Genomic DNA, 26,855 nt, shown 5'->3' with positions numbered 1-26,855 from the left:
TAATCACATAAAGTGGAATACATTTAGAGAGACACTCCTCTGGTGGATGGGTTAGGGTAGGGGTCAGGGGTCAGGGGTTAGGGGTTAGGGTTAGTGGGGGAAAGTGTTTCTGGAAGTCGCTCAGAGTGAGACCTCTTCGTGTTCGCCCTCTCTGTGTCTTGACGTGGCGCCGGGCCGCCGCCATGTTGTTTTGCTTCGTTGTCAGCTGAGAGGAGCAGCAGCGGCAGCAGAGCGGAGGTGAGTGACACATTTACCTTCATTCACACTCACCTGGACCGGACTGACCTCACACTTCACCTGGACTCAGCCGGGTCACCTGTCACCTGTTAATGACGCTGCAGGTTAATGCTGCTGTTAGCTGTTATTAGCTGTTATTAGCTGTTAGCTCTGAGGCTAACTGAGATACAGAGTTCAGATGTTCGTTTGAGTGAAAAGCTTCAGGTACAGGTGAAACACTGACGCACCTCACCTGTACGGGTCAGAAAGGTACCTGCTGACGTCAGCCTGTACTGTCAGAGTGGACTTTAAATATCAAAGTCAGCTGATCATTGATTATCAGCTCATTGATCTGTCCTGTGTTAAAGTCTGTAACAACTAAACACTGATGGTAAAACTGTTCGATAATATTATTGATTATTGGTATTATTGATGTTGTTTTAAAGTCTATTCACTCAATAGTTAATACAAACATGTGATTATCAATAAACAGAAAACATTCTCATACAAGAGCCAGAACCAGAACAATCAATACATATGATCAATATCAATATCAATATCAATATCATAATTCAATTTTGAGAGAGACAGAGAGAGAGAGAGAGAGAAAAGACAGACAGACAGAGATTTTTTATTTTGATTTTTGAACAATACTTTATTTACATTAACTAACTGTAACAAACAGTTCCACAATCAATAGATCAGTTGAGGAAGGATGTGAACTTTAACTCTCCACCGGTCACCCGGCACAACAGCTCCTCATGAGCCCACTGCTGCTCAAACACATCTGTATTCCCTGTGACCCTGTGGAAGCAAAACTCCAGCCTCAGTCTGGCCTTCACATTGTACCTCCACAGGGTCACAGGGTCAAGGGTCGGCCCACCCTGCAGTCTGTCCCTACGAGTCAGGTATATCGACATTTTAGCCTCACCAATTAAAAAGTTTAGGAGTCGACACTTTACTTTTTCTGTTCTTTTAAAACCAACCACAAATAAAAACAGGGGCAGTAAAAATGACACCAAATAGATTAAAAACACGAGTTAAAACGTTAAAAATGTCTGCCAATCTCCTGCACTCAGTAAAAACATGGAAAATGTTCTCAGTCAGTCCACAGAATGGGCACTCCTTTACAACACTGTGATTAAGAACAGATAAAAGGCATTGGTGGCAATGGCACCATGTAAAATCCTCCACTGGAGATCTCCAGTTCTTTTTTTTAGAGGAGGTTTGTATAATGTTCTCCACTGGGGGCTCAGCCCACCCAGCCTCTCAGTCCACACACACTGCGCTCTGTCACACAGCCGAGTTTTGTGGATAGTTTTTACACAGTTTGTGTACAGAGTTTTTTTGTCAGTCTTGTGTAGGCTCAATGTACTCCCATCATTGTGTCTCAGGAGGGGGCCGCTGAGCTCTGTGAAACCAGGGCACAAGTAGATCTCGGGATACGGGTCTGTGGAGTCCGGCTCAGCCTCTCCCCTGCCGTATTTGAGGAGAAGGATTCTCTCCTTCTCCGTCAGCCTCCTCCTCCAGAGCTCTAGGCTCCTCTGCGTCAGCCGGACAGAGCGCACCCCCAGCAAGAGCCCAGAGTGACATCTGTGAGCTCTGGTCCTGCTGCATCTATCAGTTGTTTGAGGCAGACAACTCTGGAGCTGCACAGCACCCCCATCAGCCCAGGCACAGTGCTGCAGCACACGTCCATCTTTGCACCACAGATTATAGGCTCCTTTAATAACCAGTGCAGAGAGTTACACTTCTCACTTCTTTTACATTTAAAAAGCCCCCAGGATTTAAAAACACCCTGATAAAAAGGAGGCAACCCACCTAACTTTAAGAATTTAAAATCAGTTAAAAACAGAGCAGCATCCAGCCCCAGGTTATTGACACGCCTGAGTATGCAGCTGGCCACGTCTCTCCACACCAGATCTTCAGGTCCAGTCAGATACTTTTGATTGAACTGGAGCCTGAAGGTGGCTGTCCTGCTAGCCAGGTGGACCAGGCCCTGGCCCCCCCTCATCTCTGGATAAAAACAATACAGACTGTGGTATCCAGTGCAATTTCCAGTTCCAGAAGAAATTGACAATCTTCACTTGAATCTGGGCAATGAGACCTGTTGGAGGGTCCAGACAGGCTAACCGGTGCCATAACATGGAGGCTACCAGGTTGTTTAGGATTAGGACCCTCCCTCTAAAAGATATTTGTGGGTGGAGCCACCTCCACTTAGCCAGTTTGTTATCCACTGTTTCTAAAATGTTTTCCCAGTTTTTCTTTCCATTGTCGCTGTTTCCGAGATAAATACGGAGATACTTTAAGCCTTCTCTTCTCCATATCAGGCTTTGAGGGAGAACAGGGAGGCCCTCCCGCCATTCACCAACAGCAAGAGCCTCGCTCTTCCTCCAGTTCACCCTCGCAGCCGACACAACAGAAAACTTCTCGATTACAGAATTTAAAACACACACATCCTGTTGATCTTTGATAAAAACAACGACATCGTCAGCATAAGCAGATAAAACAACACTACTGTTAAAACCAGGTAAAAACAGGCCTCTAACAGATGATCTTATCTTTTGTAGGAGGGGTTCCAGGGAGAGTGCATAGAGCATCCCAGACAGGGCACAACCCTGTCGGACGCCTCTATGCACTCTAAAAGGAGCACACAAGCCACCACTAAACTTTAGCACACTCTCAATGTCACTGTACAACACCTTGATCTTGGCTATGAGACCAGCGCTGAACCCAAACCTCTCCATGACCTTCCAAAGGAAGTCGTGTTCAACGCGGTCAAAAGCCTTTTCTTGATCTAAAGAGATCCATCCAGTGTTTATGCCTAATGAACTGGAGACCTCCAAAACATCCCGAATGAGGTAGATATTATCTACCATAGACCTGCCGGGCACACAGTACGTCTGGTCCCGGTGGAGAATCTGCTCCATGGTTCCTTTCAGCCTATTGGCCAGGACTTTAGACAGTATTTTGTAGTCAGTGCAGAGGAGAGAGACAGGACGCCAGTTTCTGATTTCTTGCAAATTACCTTTCTTGGGCAAGAGGGTAATTACGGCTCTCCGACATGAGAGTGGCATTGACCCAGACACCAGACTCTCATTAAAAACATCTCTGATGTCATGGGCCAAGATGTCCCAGAAGGCTTTGTAGAACTCAACAGTGAGGCCGTCGATGCCTGGAGCCTTTCGCCCCTGCATGCTCTGCAGTGCAGCGTAGAGCTCTTGTGGAGTCAGTGGGCTGTCGAGCTGTGAATTAGCCTCTCTAGATATCTGAGGAAGTCCACCACAGAACTCCTCCATCAGTTCTTCGTTCTCCTTGAACTCACTCTCAAACAATGAGGCATAAAACTCAACAGCTCTTTTCCTTATCAGGCCTGGCTCTGTCAGCTCTTGCCCTGTCTCAGAGAGCAGAGAGTGGATTTGTCTCCTCTGCCCTTGTTTCTTCTCAAGCCCAAAGAAGAAACTCGATGGAGCATCCATCTCCGTTATGTTTTGAACCCGGGACCGGACCAGCGCACCCTGTACTTTAGTGTCCAGCAGGTTGGCTAATGCCATCTTTTTAGTCTTGAGGATTTCAATATATCCTCGATTTCCTGTGGACTCACTTGTACACTCGAGATCCACAATATCAGTCTCCAGATCTCTGATAGATCTGGTGATGTCGCGTGTGACATTGAGCGTGTGCTGCTGACATAAAAGTTTAATTTGAACCTTTCCATGGTCCCACCACTGCCTCAGACTGACAAACTCGGTTTTTTTCTGTTTAAAATCATTCCAAAAATAACTTAAAGCCTCCTTGAACGATTTATCAACAGTTAAAACAGAGTTAAAATGCCAATAGGCTCTTTTGGGTAAAATTCAATTCAATTAAATTCAATTCAATTTTATTTGTATAGCGCCAATTCATAACAGAAGTTATCTCAGGACACTTTTCAAATAGAGCAGGTCTAGACCGAACTCTTTATAACATTAATTACAGAGACCCAACAGTACCACCATGAGCAAGCACTTGGAGACAAGGGCAAGGAAACACTGCCTGTTAAAAGGCAGAAACCTAGGACAGATCCTCCGGCTCTAGGTGGGTGGTCGTCTGTCTCGACCAGTTGGGGTGAGAGAGAGAGAGAGAGAGAGAGAGAGAGAGAGAGAGAGAGCAGACAGACAGACAGGTGCACAGCAACAACAGTATTGGCAATGGCAATCTAGCAGGACCATGGCAGGAGGCTCCACCAGGATCGACAAGAACCTGCGAGACGAGAAAGCACAAGAACTCCGGGGAAGAAGTGGAGTTAGTAACATGCATTAATGGGACATGAATGAGTGCAGAAAGAGAGAGGAAGAGAGGAGCTCAGTGCACCATGGGAAATCCCCCGATAGTCTAGGCCTATAGCAGCATAACTAAGGGATGGTTCAGGACTCACCTGATCCAGCCCTAACTATAAGACTATTATACTATTCATTAAAAAAACCTGGGCTGGATCATAATGTTTTGGCAAATTTCAGGCCTATATCCAAATTGCCTTTCTTCTCTAAAATCTTAGAGAAGATTGTTTATTCCCAGCTCATGGACTTTTTAAATGAACACAATATTCTTGAGACTTTCCAATCCGGTTTTAAAACATTGCACAGCACAGAATCAGCGCTTTTAAGAGTTTTTAATGATATCTTTTAGCTACTGACTCTGGACACTGTGTTGTCCTTGTACTTTTAGATTTGACTGCAGCATTTGATACAGTGGATCATGAAATCCTGATCGCTCGTTTGGAGCAGTGGGTGGGCATCAGTGGCTCAGCACTGGAATGGTTCAGGTCCTACCTGTCACATCGGACTTTCTGTGTCAGCCTTGATGACTCTGTGTCCTCCACTGCTCCTCTCTCATGTGGGGTCCCACAGGGCTCTGTGCTTGGCCCTCTTTTATTTTCTCTTTATCTACTCCCACTTGGTTCCATTCTCAGGAAACATGGCATTTCTTTTCACTGTTATGCGGATGACAGCCAGATCTATATCCCCCTCAAAAAATCAGAATCCTACTCTGTTGACCCACTGCTAAAGTGCTTACACGACCTTAAAACTTGGATGTCTTTGAATTTTCTGAATTTTAATGAAAAAAGACAGAAGTAATGGTCTTTGGTGGCACTTCTGTGACCCCCCCAGTTGATCTGGGTTCTTTAGCGCAATATCGCAAACCAATTGCAAAAAATCTTGGGGTAAAAGTTGACACAGACCTTAAATTTGACAGCCAAATTAAAGCTGTGGTAAAGTCTAGCTTTTTCCAGTTAAGGCAGCTGGCAAAAATCAAATCAGTCCTTCAGAGACAGCACTTTGAGACAGTAATCCACGCCTTTGTGACCACTCGGCTGGATTACTGTAATGCACTTTATATGGGGGTTAGTGGGTCCTCCATTTCTCGTCTTCAACTGGTACAAAATGCTGCTGCACGTCTTTTAACTGGCACACGCAAGTATGAGCACATTTCACCTATTTTAGCTTCACTCCACTGGTTGCCCGTCCATTTTAGGATTCATTTTAAAATTCTTTTATTTGCTTTTAAAGCTTTGAATGGCCTTGCCCCTTCTTACCTCTCTGAGCTGCTGCACCCCTACACTCCCAGCCGTTCTCTCAGGTCAGCTGACCAGCTGCTCCTGACAGTGCCTAAAGCTAGGCTTAAGCTCAGAGGGGAACGAGCGTTTGCCGTTGCAGCTCCAAAACTTTGGAATGGATTGCCGCTGCACATTAGACAGGCCACCTCTCTGTCTCATTTTAAAACTCTTCTTAAAACCCACCTCTTCTCTTCGGCTTTTGATGCCATGTAGAGCGTTGATTCTATGTGTACACATGCATATTTTTATCTTGTGTGGGCAGTGCTTTTTATTTATTTCTGTTATTTATTTTACTTATTTTATTTTATTTTATTTTATTGCTTTTATCTTTTATTGTGTATCTTCGATTGTGTTATTTATTTATTCTGTATATCTTTTTGTGCAGCACTTTGGAAACCTTGTGTTTGTTAAATTCGTGCTATATAAATAAAGTGGATTGGATTGGATTGGATAAGCTTTATCAAAGAGGAATGTCTTAAGCCTACTCTTGAATGCGGAGAGGGTGTCTGCCTCCCGAACCACAACTGGAAGCTGGTTCCACAGGAGAGGAGCTCATAACTGTTGCACATTGATTGATCAGCTCATTGGTTATTAAAATGTTAAAGATCAATGTCAGAACTGAAGTCAGTACTGCAGTATAGTTAGTAGTGGTTAGTAGTACTGCAGTACACTGATATTCCATTTACCCCCCTCCCCCAGCTTTTATCTGACAGTGTGTCCGACCCCTCCCGTCTCCCAGCGTTGCCATGGCAACCTTCCCAGAGTACATCGCTCAGAACGAGGAGCGTGATGGCGTGCGGTTCAGCTGGAATGTGTGGCCGTCCAGCCGGCTGGAGGCGACCCGGATGGTGGTCCCGGTGGCGGCCCTGTTCACCCCGCTGAGGGAGCGACCCGACCTGCCCCCCATCCAGTATGAGCCGGTCCTCTGCAGCCGCGCCACCTGCCGCGCCGTGCTCAACCCGCTGTGGTACGAATCACTGCTCACCTGTGTGAAGTCATAGACAGAGGTCAGAGGTCAGTCCGTAACCTGTCTAACCTCCAACTGTCTGTCTGTTTCAGCCAAGTGGACTACAGAGCCAAACTGTGGGCCTGTAACTTCTGCTACCAGAGGAACCAGGTTCAGTATTTATAGTACAGACACAACTTTATTAACACTGTACAAACACACAACTTTATTAACACTGTACAAACACACAACTTTATTAACACTGTACAAACACACAACTTTATTAACACTGTACAAACACAACTTTATTATCACTGTACAAAAACAACTTTATTAACACTGTACAAACACAACTTTATTAACACTGTACAGACACAACTTTATTAACACTGTACAAACACACAACTTTATTAACACTGTACAAACACAACTTTATTAACACTGTACAAACACAACTTTATTAACACTGTACAAACACACAACTTTATTAACACTGTACAAACACAACTTTATTAACACTGTACAAACACACAACTTTATTATCACTGTACAAACACACAACTTTATTAACACTGTACAAACACAACTTTATTAACACCGTACAAACACACAACTTTATTAACACTGTACAAACACAACTTTATTAACACTGTACAAACACAACTTTATTAACACTGTACAAACACAACTTTATTATCACTGTACAAAAACAACTTTATTAACACTGTACAAACACAACTTTATTAACACTGTACAAACACACAACTTTATTAACACTGTACAAACACACAACTTTATTAACACTGTACAAACACACAACTTTATTAACACTGTACAAACACAACTTTATTAACACTGTACAAACACAACTTTATTAACACTGTACAAACACACAACTTTATTAACACTGTACAAACACAACTTTATTAACACTGTACAGACACACAACTTTATTATCACTGTACAAACACACAACTTTATTAACACTGTACAAACACAACTTTATTAACACCGTACAAACACACAACTTTATTAACACTGTACAAACACAACTTTATTAACACTGTACAAACACAACTTTATTAACACTGTACAAACACACAACTTTATTAACACTGTACAAACACAACTTTATTATCACTGTACAAAAACAACTTTATTAACACTGTACAAACACAACTTTATTAACACTGTACAAACACACAACTTTATTATCACTGTACAAACACACAACTTTATTAACACTGTACAAACACACAACTTTATTAACACTGTACAAACACACAACTTTATTAACACTGTACAAACACACAACTTTATTAACACTGTACAAACACACAACTTTATTAACACTGTACAAACACACAACTTTATTATCACTGTACAAACACACATAATGTCCTCACAGTGGAGGTCGTACACTGACACTGGTCCTCACAGAGATAGCAGACACACACAGTGACAGATGTTCTCTTTCAGTTTCCTCCATCCTACGCGGGGATCTCTGAGGTGAACCAACCTGCTGAGCTGCTGCCTCAGTTCTCCACCATCGAGTATGTGGTCCAGGTAAGACTGACAGACAGGGACAGACATGTTCAGACAGACCCTATTGTCAGGTGTGTAACCTGATGTGGTCTTTTTCCTCAGCGGGGTCCTCAGATGCCACTGGTCTTCCTGTATGTGGTGGACACCTGTATGGAGGACGAGGACCTGCAGGCTCTGAAGGAGTCTCTGCAGATGTCCCTGTCTCTGCTGCCTCCCACCGCGCTAGTCGGACTCATTACCTTCGGCCGGATGGTTCAGGTCCACGAGCTCGGCTGTGAAGGGATCTCCAAGAGCTACGTCTTCAGGGGGACCAAAGATCTCAATGCCAAGCAGCTACAGGTAACTATTCCTGCAGGAAGCTAGTTCACTAACACAACAACTAGTCCATCACCCAGACCATCCATTTTCCTTATCTGGGTCTGGGTTTGTAGTATCCCACACACACTAGCTCCTCCTGGAGAATCCTGATGTGTTCACAGTAGGGATGGAGAGATTCACCGATTGGAATCGGTGGTCCGAGATGTGAGTGCACCGGTAGCTTCAGTGTGCATCGGATACAACTGCCGGCTAAATGCGCAATGTATCTTTCTTTGCGTGTCTGCATCGGTGAAACCCATGGTTACATCGATTATTACATAGTTTATCTCCTCTGCACCCGTGTTTTTGAGGCGCCTTGAACGCACCATCACTATGCGCCGCAGACGCAGTTAGTTAGTAAACAGAAAAAATGGAGGGAAGCGACACAACAGGTGAAGAGTCATTATACATTTGTAAGCAGTTGCAATTGTTTATTATTGTTTAACTGTTATATTGTTGTATAAATCTCAATGATTTCTGCTCTCACTGCTCAGTTAGCCAACTAGAAAAGTGTCAGCTCAAGCACATCAGTCTGGCAGCAGTAGTATGGGCATTGCACTATGATGAAGTTATTTGCACAATGCACATTGTTGATGTTGGGAAGTTTTTTAAGTGTTTTGTAAAACATTGTGAAATTACAGACAGAACACTATTAGTAAAAGGACCTGAGAAAAGGACTGTTTTGTTTTTGTTTTTTTATTAAGAGGCCAAAAAGAAATTATCCGAATACAATACATTTAGTGTTGTATAAGTAGAGAATGAGATTAAAAACACATGTAATGAAAAAAATATTTTTTGTTTATGATTTAGTGTTTATTAGGAATAATCCTCTGTCTGTACCATATTGAATTGCATCTTCTTTTTAAGTTGGATTTATTAGTTTGCTTTATAGAAAACAATCAAGTATCAAATACATTAGAAATCAGATGTGGGCTTGTAAATTCTTTGTATTGTGTTGAATCGTTTTGAATCGCATCATGAATTGCATCGAACCGAAACGCATTGTATAAAGTCAAATCGTTGTCAAATCATTAATGAATCGCATCGCATCGTGAACAGAGGTAAATCGTATTGCATCGTATCAGCAGGGGGCTCCACTGTATCGTTAATGTATCATATCACTGGCAACGTATCGAGATGTGTATCGAATCGGCCTCAGTGGTGGGGATTCACATCCCTAGTTCACAGGCCTAATGGGACGTGTAACCCGTCCAGTGTGATGTGGGTTCGCCCCAGAGTCTCCTCCCAGGTGGATGTGTCCTGATTACAGCCACCTCAGCAATAGAGTCTTTAAAGATGTCCCACTGTGGCCCCAATGTGTCGTCTGCAAAACCTCTGGGGTGCGCTCCTCTCTTTTGCAGATCATCGCGGTTTACAGTTACACATTCACACCTGGAGTCTGATGTAGGGACTCAAGGGCACCTTTCCACAACATGAACCTAGTGCTAGTTCTGGGTTGGTCCTAGTGCCGGTTCAGGTGAGAGAACCGACTAGACACCCACCATACAGCTACATCATTACGTCACTGTATAGGCCTTCAGTGTTAGCTGTTGTTGCCAAGGTTATGTTAGATGGCTAGCTAGCTAGCTATTGGTGAGCTAACGTTACCCAAAAAAGCATTGCTACTAAGTTCTCACATCACCTCGAATGTAAGGTAATGTTAGCTCACCAATGGCTAGCTTTGTAACATCATAGCTGAGTGACCACAAGGCGTCTGCAGTTTTCCTGGCTAACAGTCGGTTCAAAATGCAAAGAACTGGTTTGAGATTAAGCACAGGCCCTCAAACTGCTTTGGTGGAAGAGATGGTATCAGTGGTAGGACTGGGCAAGCGCCAAGATTTTGAACCGACAACCTCTCTTACTTTTTGGCCACCACCTGTGTAAGCTAACAGCGCTAATGAACACACTAACTTTTACTAATTGTATGAATCATTTATGACTTTTCAGGAGATGCTCGGTCTCACCAAACCTTCAGCCACTCAGGCACGAGGTCCTCAAACTGCCCCACAGCCTCTGTCCAACAGGTAAACACACAGGTTTGAGTCAGTGATGTCTTCACAGTGCAGGCACGTCCTCGCAGCGCAGGCACGTCCTCGCAGCGCAGGCACGTCCTCGCAGCGCAGGCACGTCCTCGCAGCGCAGGTACATCTTCACAGTGCAGGCACGTCCTCACAGTGAAAGCACGTCCTCGCAGTGCAGGCACGATCTCGCAGTGCAGGCACGTTCTTACTGTCAGTATATAATTTTGTCCCTCAGAGTCTGAAGTGTGTTTTGTCTCTTCAGGTTCCTGCAGCCAGTGCAGAAGATCGACATGAACCTGACTGACCTGTTGGGGGAGCTGCAGCGCGACCCCTGGCCCGTCACACAGGGAAAGAGGCCGCTGCGCTCGCTGGGTGTCGCCATGTCCATCGCTGTGGGGCTGCTGGAGGTGAGCGGGGTCGAGGTTTTAAACCAATTCAGTTTTATTTATGTAGTGCCAAAGTTATCTGAGGACACTTTTTAGATAGCAGGTCTAGACCGAACTCCTTATAATTCTGTGTTCAGCTTCGAGCAGTGTGTGGGTGTCACACACAATCTGTGCTTTTACTCACAGTGCACCTTCCCCAACACTGGTGCTCGGATCATGACGTTCATCGGCGGCCCGGCAACGCAGGGCCCCGGAATGGTGGTTGGAGATGAACTGAAGATCCCCATCAGGTCCTGGCACGACCTTGAGAAAGACAACGCCAAGTTCATGAAGAAAGCCACGAAGCACTATGAGTCTCTAGCTAACAGAGCATCCACTAACGGTCACATCATCGACATCTACGCCTGTGCTCTGGATCAGACCGGCCTCCTCGAGATGAAGTGCTGCGCCAACTACACCGGGTACACACACACACACACACACACACACACACACACACACACACACACGTAGAGAATCATTCAAACCACCGAACGGTCGGGTGCAGTGATCAGCTGTCACTCACACACCTCCACTCATAAATACATCCATTCACTGAAATCCAAGATAGCGCAGTGCTACTGTATCGTCCTGTCTGAGCTCTTTGCCGTCTGTCTTCTTTGTTTCCTGTTATAGTTCGTGAATCAGTTCTTCAGAATTTAAGTATTTCTTTCTGCAGCAGGCGCACATAAACCCGGACAGAACCAGAGTTGGGAAACTCTCTCTTTTAGTTTCTTTATTCTTTTATGCACCAAAGCGACTGTTAAACTTAAAGTGAAGATGATTTAGTGTTGGGGATTAACTGGAGTGGCGCTGACTTAACTGGCACCTCAAGCAACTGGTCATACCATCACATTAACAATTACTGCAGTGCATGTGAACAGAGTGAAAATCAAACATCACAGCTGGTTTAAATGCCCTCTAACACTGATGACCCCCCCCCCAATCCACCCTGTATTGTGAGCGGTCTGTTAAAGAAAGACCAGATCCACAGAGACCCCTTTGTGACGTGCTGTGTTGGTATTCTGGTCTCTGCAGAGGTTACATGGTGATGGCAGACTCCTTCAACACGTCTCTGTTCAAGCAAACCTTCCAAAGAGTTTTCACCAAAGAAGTCCAGGGATCCTTCAAGATGGCCTTCGCCGCCACGCTGGAGGTCAAGGTACCAACTGCAGCTGACATCAGCTGAGAAATGGCACAGATGTGTTTGTCCACCAGAGGGCGCTGACGCACTGTTCAACAAACACTCCAGCATGAAAAATCTCTGTCAACCTCTTAAATATCAATGTTGGTCTCAACTTCCAGCCACAGACAGAAGCCCCGCCCCCAGCTCACCTGTGTCTCAGGTGAATAGACTCACTGTTGTGTGTTTTTGTTCCAGACGTCCAGAGAGATCAAAGTATCAGGAGCGATCGGACCCTGCGTGTCTCTGAGCGCCAAAGGACCCTGTGTCTCTGAGAACGTATGTAACAGCTGACCTTTGACATTCAGCACGTCTGATATCTGTGGAAATACTGCACACTACACATACTATACAGTATTTATGTTTATATATCGTATATGATATACTATATGTATACAGTACATCTGTATATAATCTGTGTACAACAAAGAGCTCTAATTTAAAAAACAGATAACTTATCAGTCTGAACCTGGGACTGTACTCTGTGTTATACTGCAGGACTCTGTGTTATACTGCAGTACTCTGTGTTATACTGCAGTACTCTGTGTTATACTGCAGTACTCTGTGTTATACTGCAGTACTCTGTGTTATACTACAGTACTCTGTGTTATACTGCAGTACTCTGTGTTATACTGCAGTACTCTGTATTATACTACAGTACTGTAGTAGTGCAGTGACCCTCTGTATGTGTGTTACAGGAGATCGGGACAGGAGGAACGTGTCAGTGGAAGATCTGTGGTTTGGATCCGACCACCACGCTGGCTCTTTACTTTGAGGTGGTGAACCAGGTACGAACACTTGACCTCTGACCTTTACATGGTCTGAGATCAGCCTGAAAATGTGCTGAAACTCAGTGCTTGAGTAAATGTAGCTTCCCACCCATGATCAGTACAGTTTTAGCGGCAGAGAGCACACTGAGGCATATACAATAAAGGAAACAGCTCAAGTCAACAAAATAAAAGCACCAGCTCAGGTCACATACATTTTAATTGAAGTTAATTTTACATCTGGTAGCTGAAGTCACAGGTGAAGTTTTGTTGGAACAGAAACCTGCTTCCAGTCCCAGTCAGGTGGTATCTACTGTATGTTTTCATTGTGGATCAGGGATTCTAAAAGGTTTATTGATTAATGAGAAAATATTAAATATACTAACACACACTAAGCACACAGAGACCATATCCATCAATAGTATTATTTTCTTATTGCTTATTATATAGTCAGATTGCCGACCCTTTGGATATGAAGTCAGACAAGCTCTGAAAACTTTCCTTATATTTTAAATTCAACTGCAAGAAATTCAGAACCAGAGCAAGAAGATTTGCAATCACATTTCAAATTGAGGTCCTGAGAAAATGTTCCTCTTCCACAGTATTTATTCCTTTCCTCAGCAGCAACTGCTCACTGCTGGTTAGAAAACATGTTTCAGTGAGATAGAAACGTTCACAGCCACACCAGCACTCCCATATCCACTATATACAAAACAGCACATGTGAGTCTGGATCCTTACGGTGTGTTCTGTGTCGGTCCTGGCGTCTGCTCTCAGTATGTCCAGAATACCTCCTTAAGGATGCGTTCAGGAGGATCCTGATCAGATGTTCAACCATCAGTTGAGATTATCCTGTCATGAACTGAATTATGGAGTACAAGTACAAGTCAGAGCACTCATCCTGAGGGAACCATGGATGTCTGTACTGAATTGAAACACTGAATCACTGTCTATAAGAGTCTGCTCCAATCAAGGCTCTTGTCTGGGCGTCTTTCCCTTTTTGAAGTTGAAATGTAGGGAGGAGGGCTGCGTCCAATCATTTTCTGAAACAGACAGTCCAACAATCACACCTGCCTTGCACAAGGATTGGTCAGGTGTGTGGAGGTGTGAAAGTAAGCAGCATCTGAACCAGAAAGCTGGAGGTAACCATCATTCACATCATCCATAGCCCTGAATGTGATGGAGGAGGAATGTCTTCAAACTGAAATGGAACTGCATTTCCCACAATGCAGTGTAACATTCACAGGCCAGTCTGATGACCGGTTGTCTGCAGATACAGCAGTTGTTTCTGTCTTTGGACTGATGGTGTAGAGGTGGTAGCAGTAGTTGTGTCAGCTGTGTTGGTCATGGTGGTGTTGGTGTTTTTGATGATGACGGTGGGCGTGTTGTCATTGTCGTCGTCGTCGTCGTCGTGCTGATGCGATTGGCTGTGTCCAGGTGGACGATGGAGCTCTGTGGGCGGGACTCCAGAGGCGTTCCAGAACATGGACACATCTGAATAAACCTGCCGATGCTCCGACGCATCGCTGCCCTGTACCTGCTGAAAACACATGGACAGAAGTTATGTTTCCATCAAGAATTACATTGTCAATATGTTTTATTGCTGCTTCACAACTAATCCTACAAGCCGCACACTCACGATTCACTTTGCCTTTCCGGAATCTTACTTACGTCTGCGTCATACAGGTGATCCAGGGGTTGAGGGCGGCACTGGTCAGAACTAGCCAGGCAGAGAAGGCAGACATCACAGCATGACTCTGTTGACCACTAAACGTCTCGTAAAGACACACTGAGATGTAGGGCAGCCAGCACACCAGCAAACATACTAGAAAACAGGAAACTGTTAGCACATAACCAAAAATACATGAACAGATCAGAACCAACCAAAAGACTGTCCACCAGCCGAGGTCTGGGGACTAGTTGCAGAGGTCTGGGGACTAACTGCAGAGGTCTGAGGACTAACTCTCCTCTTTGATAAAGCTTATAGTTAGGGCTGGATCAGGTGAGTCCTGAACCATCCCTTAGTTATGCTGCTATAGGCCTAGACTATCGGGGGATTTCCCATGGTGCACTGAGCTCCTCCCTTCCTCTCTCTTTCCTCCTGCTAGATTGCCATTGCCAATACTGTTGTTGCTGTGCACCTGTCTGTCTGTCTGTCTGTCTGTCTGTCTCTCTCTCTCTCTCTCTCTCTCTCTCTCTGTCTCTCTCTCTCTCACCCCAACTGGTCGAGGCAGACGACCACCCACCTAGAGCCGAAGGATCTGTCCTAGGTTTCTGCATTTTAACAGGCAGTTTTTCCTTGCCCTTGTCTCCAAGGTCTTGCTCATGGTGGTACTGTTGGGTCTCTGTAAATAACGTTTTAAAGAGTTCAGTCTAGACCTGCTCTATTTGAAAAGTGTCCTGAGATAACTTTTGTTATGAATTGGCGCTATACAAATAAAATTGAATTGAATTGAATTGAATCAACTGCAGAGGTCTGGGGACTAGTTGCAGAGGTCTGGGGACTAGTTGCAGAGGTCTGAGGACTAACTGCAGAGGTCTAAGGAATAACTGCAGAGGTCTAGGCACTAGTTGATGTCTGGGGACTAGTTGCAGAAGTAGAAGGACTTGTTCTCCATAGGTATGGCAGCTGAGGATTGTGGGTATTGTAGTATTTAAAGCCATCCACCAAACCAAGACAGAAACATCCTGATTTCTCAGTAACAGTCAAACAGATGGTTAAAACATAAACCTATAGTTTGATTTATGTGTCGTCCACTTTGTCTGCAGGCTGCTGCGGTGACCTTTGACCCCTCCTGCTTTTATGACACCACTGTGTGTTACCATAATGAGAGTAATGGCAGTGAGTCATGAAGGTAAACATGGAAGCTGATCCTCAGAGGCAATCAGAGTGACTCAGCTGTCCTTCTGTTGGACGTCTGATTTCTGCTCCATAGCTCAGGGTTTATCTCAGACATTCAACATGTCCTCTCTGCTCCTGTTGTCATGGCAACATGCACATATGCTACTACTGTTGGTGTTGAATTTTATGACTATATGTTCTTTCCACACATGAGGCAGCTTTCCTTTCTATGATGTTTGCAGATAATTCAGACACTGTAGTCTTTACAGATCATATTTAATTATAAACTCTGCTCTTCTTTCACAACATTTTGTGGCTCCTGTTCCCCTTTTATGACCCCACTCTAAATGAAAGCACATATTCAAATGAAGGCCCACATAATAGCTGTAAACAGGTGGTAGCTGGTCCCATTTTTAAAAACAATAAGTGTTGGTGTACAGCATGTCTCACATGATAAATTGTGGAAGTGTAGTAGAAGTCCACCACCTTCCAAAAAGAAACTTTTAGACATTTGCCAAAAATGAAACTGGCAGGATTTTAGCAGCACAATGTTTGAAAGACCGCAGGGGCCATATAGGTTGTGTCTCACCTGAGGTTGTGACCATCACAATGGAGCTCCTCAGGTAATTGTTGGCAGGAACGTAGTAGCAATGCAGCTCGTTGCACATGAACGTCCCCCTTCTGGCCTGTTTCCTGGCCACGTAGACAATGTATCCGTACAGAGAGCACATGGTGAGGATCGGTGCCACGATGCCCACCAACATCCACAGCACTACAAAGTACTTGTTGTCAGGCGTGAAACTTGGACAGCAGAGAAACCGCGACTCACTGTAGATGTAGCTGCCGAAACCCAGAAGGGGCATTGCAGCGTTCACCAGGCAGAACACCCAGACCAGGACCAGGACTAGCCGGCTCCGCCCGGCTGTCCAGATGCTGCTGTAGCTGAGGGCGAAGCAGATCTCGGTGAACTTGTTGACTGTGGCCCAGGTGAGTGAGTGGATGGAGGAGGTCTGCAGGAGGAGGAAGATGAAGCCACTGCCCTGACAGAAGGCACCCTCGCTTGGGCAGCAGGAGGGCCACGCCAGGCTGTTGTAGGCTCCGAAGGGGATAGTGGAGAGTCCGAGAGCCAGGTCGCTGATACTGAAGCTCAGGGTGAGGCCCAGCGTGTCGGTTCGGAGCTCCTTGTTGAGGACGAGCACCAGCAGGAGGAGGAGGTTCCCAAAGATGGAAGCCACACCTGACAGAACCATCAGAGCGGCGTACAGTGTCCTCAGAGCATCCGCCATCTTCAGATGGACTTGCAGGACAGGAAATACGTCAACAACTTCATCTCAGATCAGACGGGACAGAGCTGGGACATCTGAACATCAAAAATGCTCCAATCACATTTCCCAGAGCCTACGTTGATGTCTGTTTTTTTTTTATAATGGTCCTGAAGAACGAGACGGACAACTCTAAACCTCTCCCATGTTGTTCAGCCTGAGGTCCAAACCTGAGCAGAAGTCTTTCATATAAACAGACTGTAAATCCAGAAACTTTTGGTCTGAGGAGCTGGTTGGACCTCAGTCACCACAGTGATTAACTGATGAGTCACAGCAGTGAGCTGACTGAACCTGAACACACTGAGGACGATTCAGTTTGTGTCACATTATATCATCGCTAGATATCCATTACAGTAAAAACAGCATCTCTACTGCCGCTTATACTGTCTTTACTGCCGCTTCCACTCTTTACTGCCGCTTCCACTGTCTTTACTGCAGCTTCTACTGTCTTTATTGCCGCTTCCACTGTCTTTACTGCCGCTTATACTGTCTTTACTGCCGTTCCACGGTCTTTACTGCAGCTTCTACTGTCTTTACTGCCGCTTCCACTGTCTTTACTGCAGCTTCTACTGTCTTTACTGCCCCTTATACTGTCTTTACTGCCGCATCTACTGTCTTTACTGCCGCTTCCACTGTCTTTACTGCAGCTTCTACTGTCTTTACTGCAGCTTCTACTGTCTTTACTGCTCCTTCTACTGTCTTTACTGCCCCTTATACTGTCTTTACTGCCGCTTCTACTGTCTTTACTGCCACTTACAGTCTTTACTGCCACTTCTACTTTCTTTACTGCCCCTTCTACTGTCTTTACTGCAGCTTCTACTGTCTTTACTGCCCCTTCTACTGACTTTACTGCCCCTTCTACTGTGTTTACTGCTGCTTCTACTGTCTTTACTGCCACTTACAGTCTTTACTGCCACTTCTACTTTCTTTACTGCCCCTTCTACTGTCTTTACTGCAGCTTCTACTGTCTTTACTGCAGCTTCTACTGTCTTTACTGCCCCTTCTACTGACTTTACTGCCCCTTATTCTGTCTTTACTGCCCCTTATACTGTCTTTACTGCCCCTTATTCTGTCTGTACTGCCACTTACACTGTCTTTACTGCCACTTCTACTTTCTTTACTGCCCCTTCTACTCTTTACTGCAGCTTCTACTGTCTTTACTGCCCCTTCTACTGTCTTTACTGCCGCTTCCAGTGTCTTTACTGCAGCTTCTACTGTCTTTACTGCAGCCTCTACTGTCTTTACTGCAGCTTCTATAGTATTATCAGTCACTATCAGTTCACCGTTACTTTTTCCTGTTTACAGACGTTGAGTTTTTTGTCTTCTGGATGACGTCAAAGTTCAAACACTCATCAAACATCCTCCCTGTTGTTCTTCAGGTGATATAAACAGTAAATCCTGCAGAGCCGGTTGCTTGGACCTCAGAAACTACAAAGATGTGATCAGCTCGGTTTAAGTCAACTTGTTTCCACCGATTGCCAGGAACCTTCCCAGTGTTTCCACCGGAGGAACCGGAGTCTTAATCAGTTCCTTCTGTCCTGCACTGTAAAACTCTCCAGTGCTGAGCGCCACTGAAATCCACAGAGGACTCTCAGGTCCTGGAAGTGGTGGGAAACAGGTCCATGTCACTTCAGTTCAGTTGTCGTTCTCCTCCATAAAGGTCAAAGGTCAAACTAGACAAAAGCCAGTCTGTGATCAATATCAGGAATATTAATTTGATCTTTAAAGTCTTCGTTTAAATCTGATCTGAGACCGTCAGTCTGTTGAGCTCTGAGTCAGAAGAGGACTGGAGGAGGCGTGTCCTGCTCTGTGTGTGTGTCTCCAGAGGCTGCGTTGCCATGGTGCACCTGTCAGTCACCTGCTGAGATGATGATGATGATGAGAGGACACACACACACACACACACAGTTCTCTGTAATGTCAACACTACCTGAACATCCAATATCCTGTGTGTGTGTGTGTGTGTGTGTGTGTGTGTGTGTGTGTGTGGCACGTGTCCCACAGCCTGACTCAGGTAATAACAGGTGTGCAGGTGTGTAATCATCATCATCATCATCATCATTGTCCTGCCGCTGTTGAACCTCAGACCACTGAGGAGCTCAGGTTGGGTTCACCTTTCGCTACCCCAAATTAAACTCATATATAATCCTTATTATTATAAATATAGATGAGGTCATCTCAAACTTATAAACTATAAACTATTTTTATAGCACCTTTCAAAATAAAGTTCAGGTAAAAAAAGTTATGAGAATGAAACAATAAATAAAGAAATAAAACATGTCATTAACATTACATTAGATCATCATTATTGGAACGAGTATTCAGATGGTATATGTTAGTAAAAGTATCACTGACTAACATTCATACAGAATATACACCTATTATCAACTAAATGTAACAATTACAAAGATTAAAGCTCCTGTGCTCTAACAAGGTGTCCATTCAGGCCTGTCAACAATACTCACACATGGTCCCACAGATCATGCTCAATGGAGTCCCTCTCTGACGCCCCGACACATGAATGGCAATAACTGAAGCATGTGGCTCCTCTGCTCTTTTTTTTGTAGCTGAGTGAGTCTGCTGATGTGGAACCCACATGTTCCTGCTGTCTCTGTACAGATATTGATTGATGATTGATCTGCAGTCGGTTTGTTGTTTCTGTTGCAGCACAACGCTCCGATTCCTCAGGGCGGCCGTGGAGCGATCCAGTTCGTCACTCAGTACCAGCACTCCTCAGGACAGAGACGCATCAGAGTCACCACCACGGCCAGGAAGTACGACAGTACACACTCTTATATACTTATATACTCTACTTATATATTTATATACTTATATACTCTACCTATATACTTATATACTCTACTTATATACTTATATACTCTACCTATGTACTTATATACTCTACTTATATACTTATATACTCTACTAATATACTTATATACTCTACCTATATACTTATATACTCTACTTATATACTTATATACTCTACTTATATATTTATATACTTATATACTCTACTAATATACTTATATACTCTACCTATGTACTTATATACTCTACTTATATACTTATATACTCTACCTATGTACTTATATACTCTACTTATATATTTATATACTTATATACTCTACTAATATACTTATATACTCTACCTATGTACTTATATACTCTACTTATATACTTATATACTCTACCTATGTACTTATATACTCTACTTATATACTTATATACTCTACTAATATACTTATATACTCTACCTATATACTTATATACTCTACTTATATACTTATATACTCTACTTATATACTTATATACTCTACCTATGTACTTATATACTCTACTTATATACTCTACTTATATACTTATATACTCTACCTATATACTTATATACTCTACTTATATACTTATATACTCTACTTATATACTTATATACTTATATACTCTACTTATATATTTATATACCTATATACTCTACCTTTATACTTATATACTTATATACTCTACTTATATACTCTACCTTTATACTTATATACTCTACCTATATACTTATATACTCTACTTATATACTTATATACTTATATACTCTACTTATATACTTATATACTCTACTTATATACTTATATACTCTACTTTTTACTTATATACTTATATACTCTACCTATATACTTATATACTCTACTTATATACTATATACTCTACCTATATACTTATATACTCTACTCATATACTTATATACTCTACTTATATACTCTACCTTTATACTTATATACTCTACTTATATATTTATATACTTATATACTCTACCTATATACTTATATACTCTACTTATATACTCTACCTTTATACTTATATATTTATATACTTATATACTCTACCTATATACTTATATACTCTACTTATATACTTATATACCTATATACTCTACCTATATACTTATATACTCTACTTATATACTTATATACTCTACTTATATACTTATATACTCTACTTATATACTCTACCTATATACTTATATACTCTACTTATATACTTATATACTCTACTTATATACTCTACCTATATACTTATATACTCTACCTATATACTTATATACTCTACTTATATACTTATATACTTATATACTCTACTTATATACTTATATACTCTACCTATATACTTATATACTCTACTTATATACTTATATACTTATATACTTATATACTTATATACTCTACTTATATACTTATATACTTATATACTCTACCTATATACTTATATACTCTACTTATATACTTATATACTTATATACTCTACTTATATACTTATATACTTATATACTCTACCTATATACTTATATACTCTACTTATATACTTGTATACTCTACTTATATACTTGTATACTCTACTTATATACTTATATACTCTACTTATATACTATATACTCTACTTATATACTTATATACTCTACTTATATATTCTACCTATATACTTATATACTCTACTTATATACTTGTATACTCTACTTATATACTTATATACTCTACTTATATATTTATATACTCTACTTATATACTTATATACTCTACTAATATACTCTACTTATATAATTATATACTCTACTTATATACTTATATACTCTACTTATATACTCTACTTATATACTCTACCTATATACTTATATACTCTACTTATATACTTATATACTCTACTTATATACTTGTATACTCTACTTATATACTTATATACTCTACTTATATACTTATATACTCTACTTATATACTTTTATACTTATATACTTTTATACTTATATACTCTACTTATATACTTATATACTCTACTTATATACTTATATACTTTACTTATATACTTATATACTCTACTTATATACTTATATACTCTACTTATATACTTATATACTTATATTTATTACATACCTACATCCTTATATGCGTTTGCTTCTCTTCTTAAATCCCCCTCCTTCCCCTCCTCCCCCTCCAGCTGGGCAGACGCTCAGACTCAGATTCAGAGCATCGCGGCGTCCTTCGATCAAGAGGCGGCGGCCATCTTGATGGCGAGGTTGGCGGTGTACCGGGCGGAGACAGAGGAGGGGCCTGATGTTCTGCGCTGGTTGGACAGACAGCTGATCAGACTGGTACAGCGAGGTTCAGATATGTTTGTTTGTTTGTAAATAAACAATGATTTTAACTAATTCATTTTGTTTGTTCCTATTCAGTGTCAGAAGTTTGGAGATTATCACAAAGACGATCCAAACTCCTTCAGGTTCTCTGAGACCTTCTCCCTCTACCCTCAGGTGATCTACATCCCATAAGGCTCTGCTATACCTGTTCTACATTCTGTAACACCTGACCTGTTACTTGCTGCTCACCTGTTACCTACTGCTCACCTGTTACCTGCTGCTCACCTGTTACCTGTTGCTCACCTGTGTGTTTTCTTTTGTTTTCCAGTTCATGTTCCACCTGCGGCGCTCTCCGTTCTTGCAGGTGTTCAACAACAGTCCAGATGAGAGTTCATATTACAGACATCAGTTCAACAGACAGGACCTGACTCAGGCTCTCATTATGATCCAGCCTGTGCTCTACGCTTATTCATTCAACGGACCACCTGAGGTATGTTTGTACACCTGTACACACACCTGTACACACACCAGTTCACACAACTGCACACACACCTGTACACACACAACTGTACACGCACCTGTACACACACCAGTACACATACCTGTACACACACCAGTACACACACCTGTACACACACCAGTTCACACAACTGCACACACACCTGTACACACACCTGTATACACACCTGTACACACACCTGTACACACACCAGTTCACACAACTGCACACACACCTGTGTTCTTTGTGTTAACAGCTTCAGTTTCTGTTAAAAGTCTGGAGCTCGGAACACTTAAAATGAAATTTGAATGCAAAAAAACAGAAAACAGTTAATGTAGCAGCTGCAGTCTCACTTATTGATCAGTGATTGATCAGAGTGTTTGTGTGTTTCAGCCGGTCCTATTGGACAGCAGCAGCATCCTGCCAGACCGAATCCTGTTGATGGACACTTTCTTCCAGATCCTCATCTACCACGGAGAGGTACACACACACCACATACACACACTGCACACACACACACACACACTGTACACACCACAATACACACACTGTACACACACACACTGCACACACACACTGTACACACCACAATACACACACTGCACACACACACACACACACACACTGTACACACCACAATACACACACTGTACACACACACACTGCACACACACACTGTACACACCACAATACACACACTGCACACACACACACACACACACACTGTACACACCACAATACACACACTGTACACACACACTGCACACACACACACACACACTGTACACACACACACACACACTGTACACACACACACACTGTACACACACACTGTACACACACTGCACACACACACTGTACACACACTGTACACACACTGCACACACACACACTGTACACACACACTGCACACACACACTATACACACACACACTGTACACACACACTGCACACACACACTATACACACACACACTGTACACACACTGCACACACACACACTGCACACACACACTATACACACACACACTGTACACACACACTGCACACACATATTTTTATATTCTCTGTTTGGGGCCAAAGAACAATCCATCTTCTAAATATAGATCTTTGTTTGCCTGGTTTCTGTTTTCAGGAGGAAGTTTGTCTTTTGGGCTTAAAGTTTTAGAATAATGTGAAACCCCCCAATTCAGCTCTGCAGACATCATTTGGAGTTTTTCTTTGAACGTGTAGAGTTAAAATACCTGGAACCTCCAATCAGAGTGTGGGAGACACAGACATACATATTTTATATTTCGGTACATGTATAATTGAACATATTTCCTTCCAGATGTACTAAGATTTCCATGTGGTCATTTTCTATAAACTATTGAATGTACAGAAATGTGCTGTATCAGGATTTCTGTCATTACCAGGATATAAGATGTTGGTCATATCACACAGCCATGTACTGTATTCTGTTTGTCATATTAATAATACATATCACCTGTAAAGGTTATTCACACACTGGCTGAGCTGTAATCAGACCAATGGTTGGGGAACAGTGAATAATGAATGATTAAGAGCAGTGAGAGAGGAGCAGCACCTGATGTACCTGTACTTCTCCTGTGCTCAGACTGTGGCTCAGTGGAGGAAGGCCGGCTACCAGGAAATGCCCGAGTATGAAAACTTCAGACATCTGCTTCAGGCTCCCGTGGATGACGCTCAGGAGCTGCTGCACACTCGTTTCCCCATGCCCAGATACATCGACACGGAGCACGGAGGCAGCCAGGTGGGGGCGCTAACACACTACAATACATGTACTGTACACATATAGTAAACAGCTTTATGCAGAATACTATACAGCTTAATAATTTTATGATACTGTACACCAGGAGAGCGCCACTGTGACGGTGTTATCACCATATCTCGCCCCCAGTGGGCTGATTTTGATTCCAGTTGTTGAGTCATTTTGAGCTTATTGATATGATGAATACATAACCACAAAGACACAGGTCAGTGACAAAATACTGCAGCACAGAAATATTCGTCTGAACGTTCACATCAATGACACTGTGCTTTACTGATTCTAACCTGCAGCTCCAATGTATGAGTCATATAAATGACCTCTGAATGAATCAACATCTGCCCTCTGGGAGCTCAAATACTGTTGGAAATGGATTGAGTATCATCAGTAACCCCCAAAGCACTTCTTTATTTCAGCCAATCAGCTGCTGAGATATCGTCCATCGTCGTTGATTATTAATGATAATGATGCTAACTGTCCAACATATGCAGGTTAGCGTCAGTCAGTGTAACAGCTGGAGACCCAGATTGAACATTTCTAACGGGAAACTCTTCTGGGTTCACGTTGACTGAAACAAAAGCAGTAAATCAGGAGATGTTGACTTTATGAGTTCATTAGTAGATAGAGAATGAGTAATAATAATCAGTGGATCCCTAAGTCCCGCCCACAGCACTATATGATTGGTAAATGTCACGGGTAATGATCTATCAACACTGAAGGCTTCTGTACCACAGACGAGGACAGCCACATATTAAAGTACAAGTACCTCAGAACTGAGTAATTGTACTTAGTTACACTCCACCTCTTTATTTAGACTCTTTTCCAATTATTGGTTATCGGTTTCCCTGATTACTAATAATCAGTGTCTGTATTGGTCACTCCATCCCCAGCACAAATACACACATTGAATACTTGTACACACACAGAGTTCAGTGTGTGATGATGATGATGATGATGATGATGATGTTCTCCAGGCTCGCTTCCTGCTCTCTAAAGTGAACCCCTCTCAGACCCACAACAACATGTACGCCTGGGGTCAGGTGAGTCTTTGACCTTTGACCTTCAGATTCAGTGTTGATGATGTGCAACCTGTAGTGACCTGTAGTGACCTCTGGAACCTTCTGCAGGAGTCCGGAGCTCCCATCCTGACGGACGACGTCAGCCTACAGGTGTTCATGGATCACCTGAAGAAGCTTGCCGTCTCCAGCGCCGCCTGACCTCAGCTGTCCCCTCGGCTGTCCCTTCTCAGTTTATTCTTTTATTTTGCATTTGCTGCCTGAGTTACCATGACAACCAATAGAGATGCATGTTAAAGCACATTTATGTTTTTACATCTGCACCCTTTAAAGGTGTTCAAATCAAACTGAGCAGTTTTAGTCACAATGCGTCGTTTTAAAGGAGCAGAGCAGCAGTTCCACGTTTCAGACCATCATTAACATTCTTTCCTGTAATATTTCAAACTGATCCACTGGAAAAATAAAGTTCTAGAAGAATCAGAAGTTGGAGAGAAATACCGTGTTCCTGTAGTTGCCTCCACAATAAAAGCCTCCATGTGATTTTAACCTGTAGATACAGCGGGGCATTCTGATTGGTCCAAATCAACTTAAATCAACTCATTGGTTTCGTTCATTTCTTTAAGGAGTTCAAATCTGTTGGAATCTGTCACATTAAAACATCACGTCTGCTGTTATTATAATTATTATTGTTATGAAGCAATAAAACTGCAGACGGTCAGGGATGATGATTTTAAACCTTATGGAAACCAAAAGCTGCCTGGAAAAGTATAACAAATATATGAATAATCTGACACAGTGCAGGAGAGAAAGCACACGTCTGCTGCTTTAACAGGTTATAATCCAACATGTGAGCAAATGAAAGTTCAATACGTATAAAATAAGGAAACTCTCGTTTCAGTGTGTTATCCTCCCTCAGCTCTTCATCACACTGAGCTCATCGAACGTATTGATCATCACAAAACCTCGAGCAGAGCAGCTTTGTGTCTGTTGTTTTGTGATGATCAACATGTTTCAGTGTAATCAGATTACATTTGTCCTCCGGAAGTTCTGATTGTTCAGTTTCAGTGTGAGGAGACGTTTGTCCACTTCCTTTATCTGTAGTGTCTGACGGTGGACGACAGTTTGAAACCTCTGAACACTAAAAGTCCTGCAGAGAGAAAAGGCGATGTTTTCATTGAGTTTTTGTTCTCGTGTTTCTAATAAAACTCTGCTGTTGAGAA

At 42.6% G+C, this 26,855-nt stretch overlaps 3 protein-coding genes and 1 long non-coding RNA gene across 7 annotated transcripts in view; 1 reads left to right on the top strand and 3 right to left on the bottom strand.

Moving 5' to 3' along the window:
* The first annotated feature begins 152 nt into the window (after positions 1-152).
* On the top strand, positions 153-26,855 carry sec23a (Sec23 homolog A, coat complex II component). 2 transcript variants are annotated; one of them, XM_051394583.1, is made up of 19 exons: positions 153-237; positions 6,512-6,779; positions 6,872-6,929; positions 8,238-8,324; positions 8,406-8,642; positions 10,608-10,684; positions 10,944-11,088; positions 11,254-11,528; positions 12,145-12,268; positions 12,488-12,568; positions 12,988-13,077; positions 19,887-19,993; positions 22,197-22,350; positions 22,432-22,509; positions 22,664-22,825; positions 23,228-23,314; positions 24,449-24,604; positions 25,594-25,659; positions 25,747-26,855. In XM_051394583.1, exons 2-19 carry the CDS (start codon positions 6,559-6,561, stop codon positions 25,834-25,836), a joined length of 2,295 nt encoding a protein of 764 aa, XP_051250543.1. In that variant the 5' UTR covers positions 153-237; positions 6,512-6,558; the 3' UTR covers positions 25,837-26,855. The 2 variants fall into 2 exon arrangements, with proteins under 2 accessions (XP_051250543.1, XP_051250544.1); XM_051394584.1 differs by having other exon boundaries at positions 165-237; positions 6,552-6,779.
* On the bottom strand, positions 7,020-8,227 carry LOC127360269 (uncharacterized). 2 transcript variants are annotated; one of them, XR_007883415.1, is made up of 5 exons: positions 8,098-8,227; positions 7,809-7,887; positions 7,470-7,758; positions 7,187-7,421; positions 7,020-7,061 (listed from the first exon to the last, which is right to left on the bottom strand). It is a non-coding gene; the product is annotated as an uncharacterized LOC127360269 (long non-coding RNA). The 2 variants fall into 2 exon arrangements; XR_007883416.1 differs by having other exon boundaries at positions 7,187-7,344.
* Positions 13,584-17,274, bottom strand: LOC127360265 (histamine H2 receptor). The gene is made up of 3 exons (XM_051394637.1): positions 16,487-17,274; positions 14,727-14,880; positions 13,584-14,595 (listed from the first exon to the last, which is right to left on the bottom strand). Exons 1-3 carry the CDS (start codon positions 17,181-17,183, stop codon positions 14,400-14,402), a joined length of 1,047 nt encoding a protein of 348 aa, XP_051250597.1. The 5' UTR covers positions 17,184-17,274; the 3' UTR covers positions 13,584-14,399.
* Positions 15,154-26,855, bottom strand: part of LOC127360268 (uncharacterized) — a 94,507-nt gene continuing 82,805 nt past the window's right edge. Inside the window, exon 3 of one of the 2 annotated variants that reach the window (XM_051394642.1) lies at positions 15,154-15,220. The gene's annotated coding sequence lies outside the window, so the exon portion shown is untranslated. Of the gene's footprint in view, positions 15,225-26,855 lie in introns of both variants that reach the window. The other variant, XM_051394641.1, reaches the window with a different exon arrangement.

The sequence above is a fragment of the Dicentrarchus labrax genome, unplaced genomic scaffold, assembly GCF_905237075.1.
Source record: "Dicentrarchus labrax unplaced genomic scaffold, dlabrax2021, whole genome shotgun sequence".
In the NCBI taxonomy this organism is placed as follows: domain Eukaryota; kingdom Metazoa; phylum Chordata; class Actinopteri; family Moronidae; genus Dicentrarchus; species Dicentrarchus labrax.
Note: the sequence above shows the minus strand (reverse complement) of the source record. Positions and strands in the feature narration are given on the sequence as shown.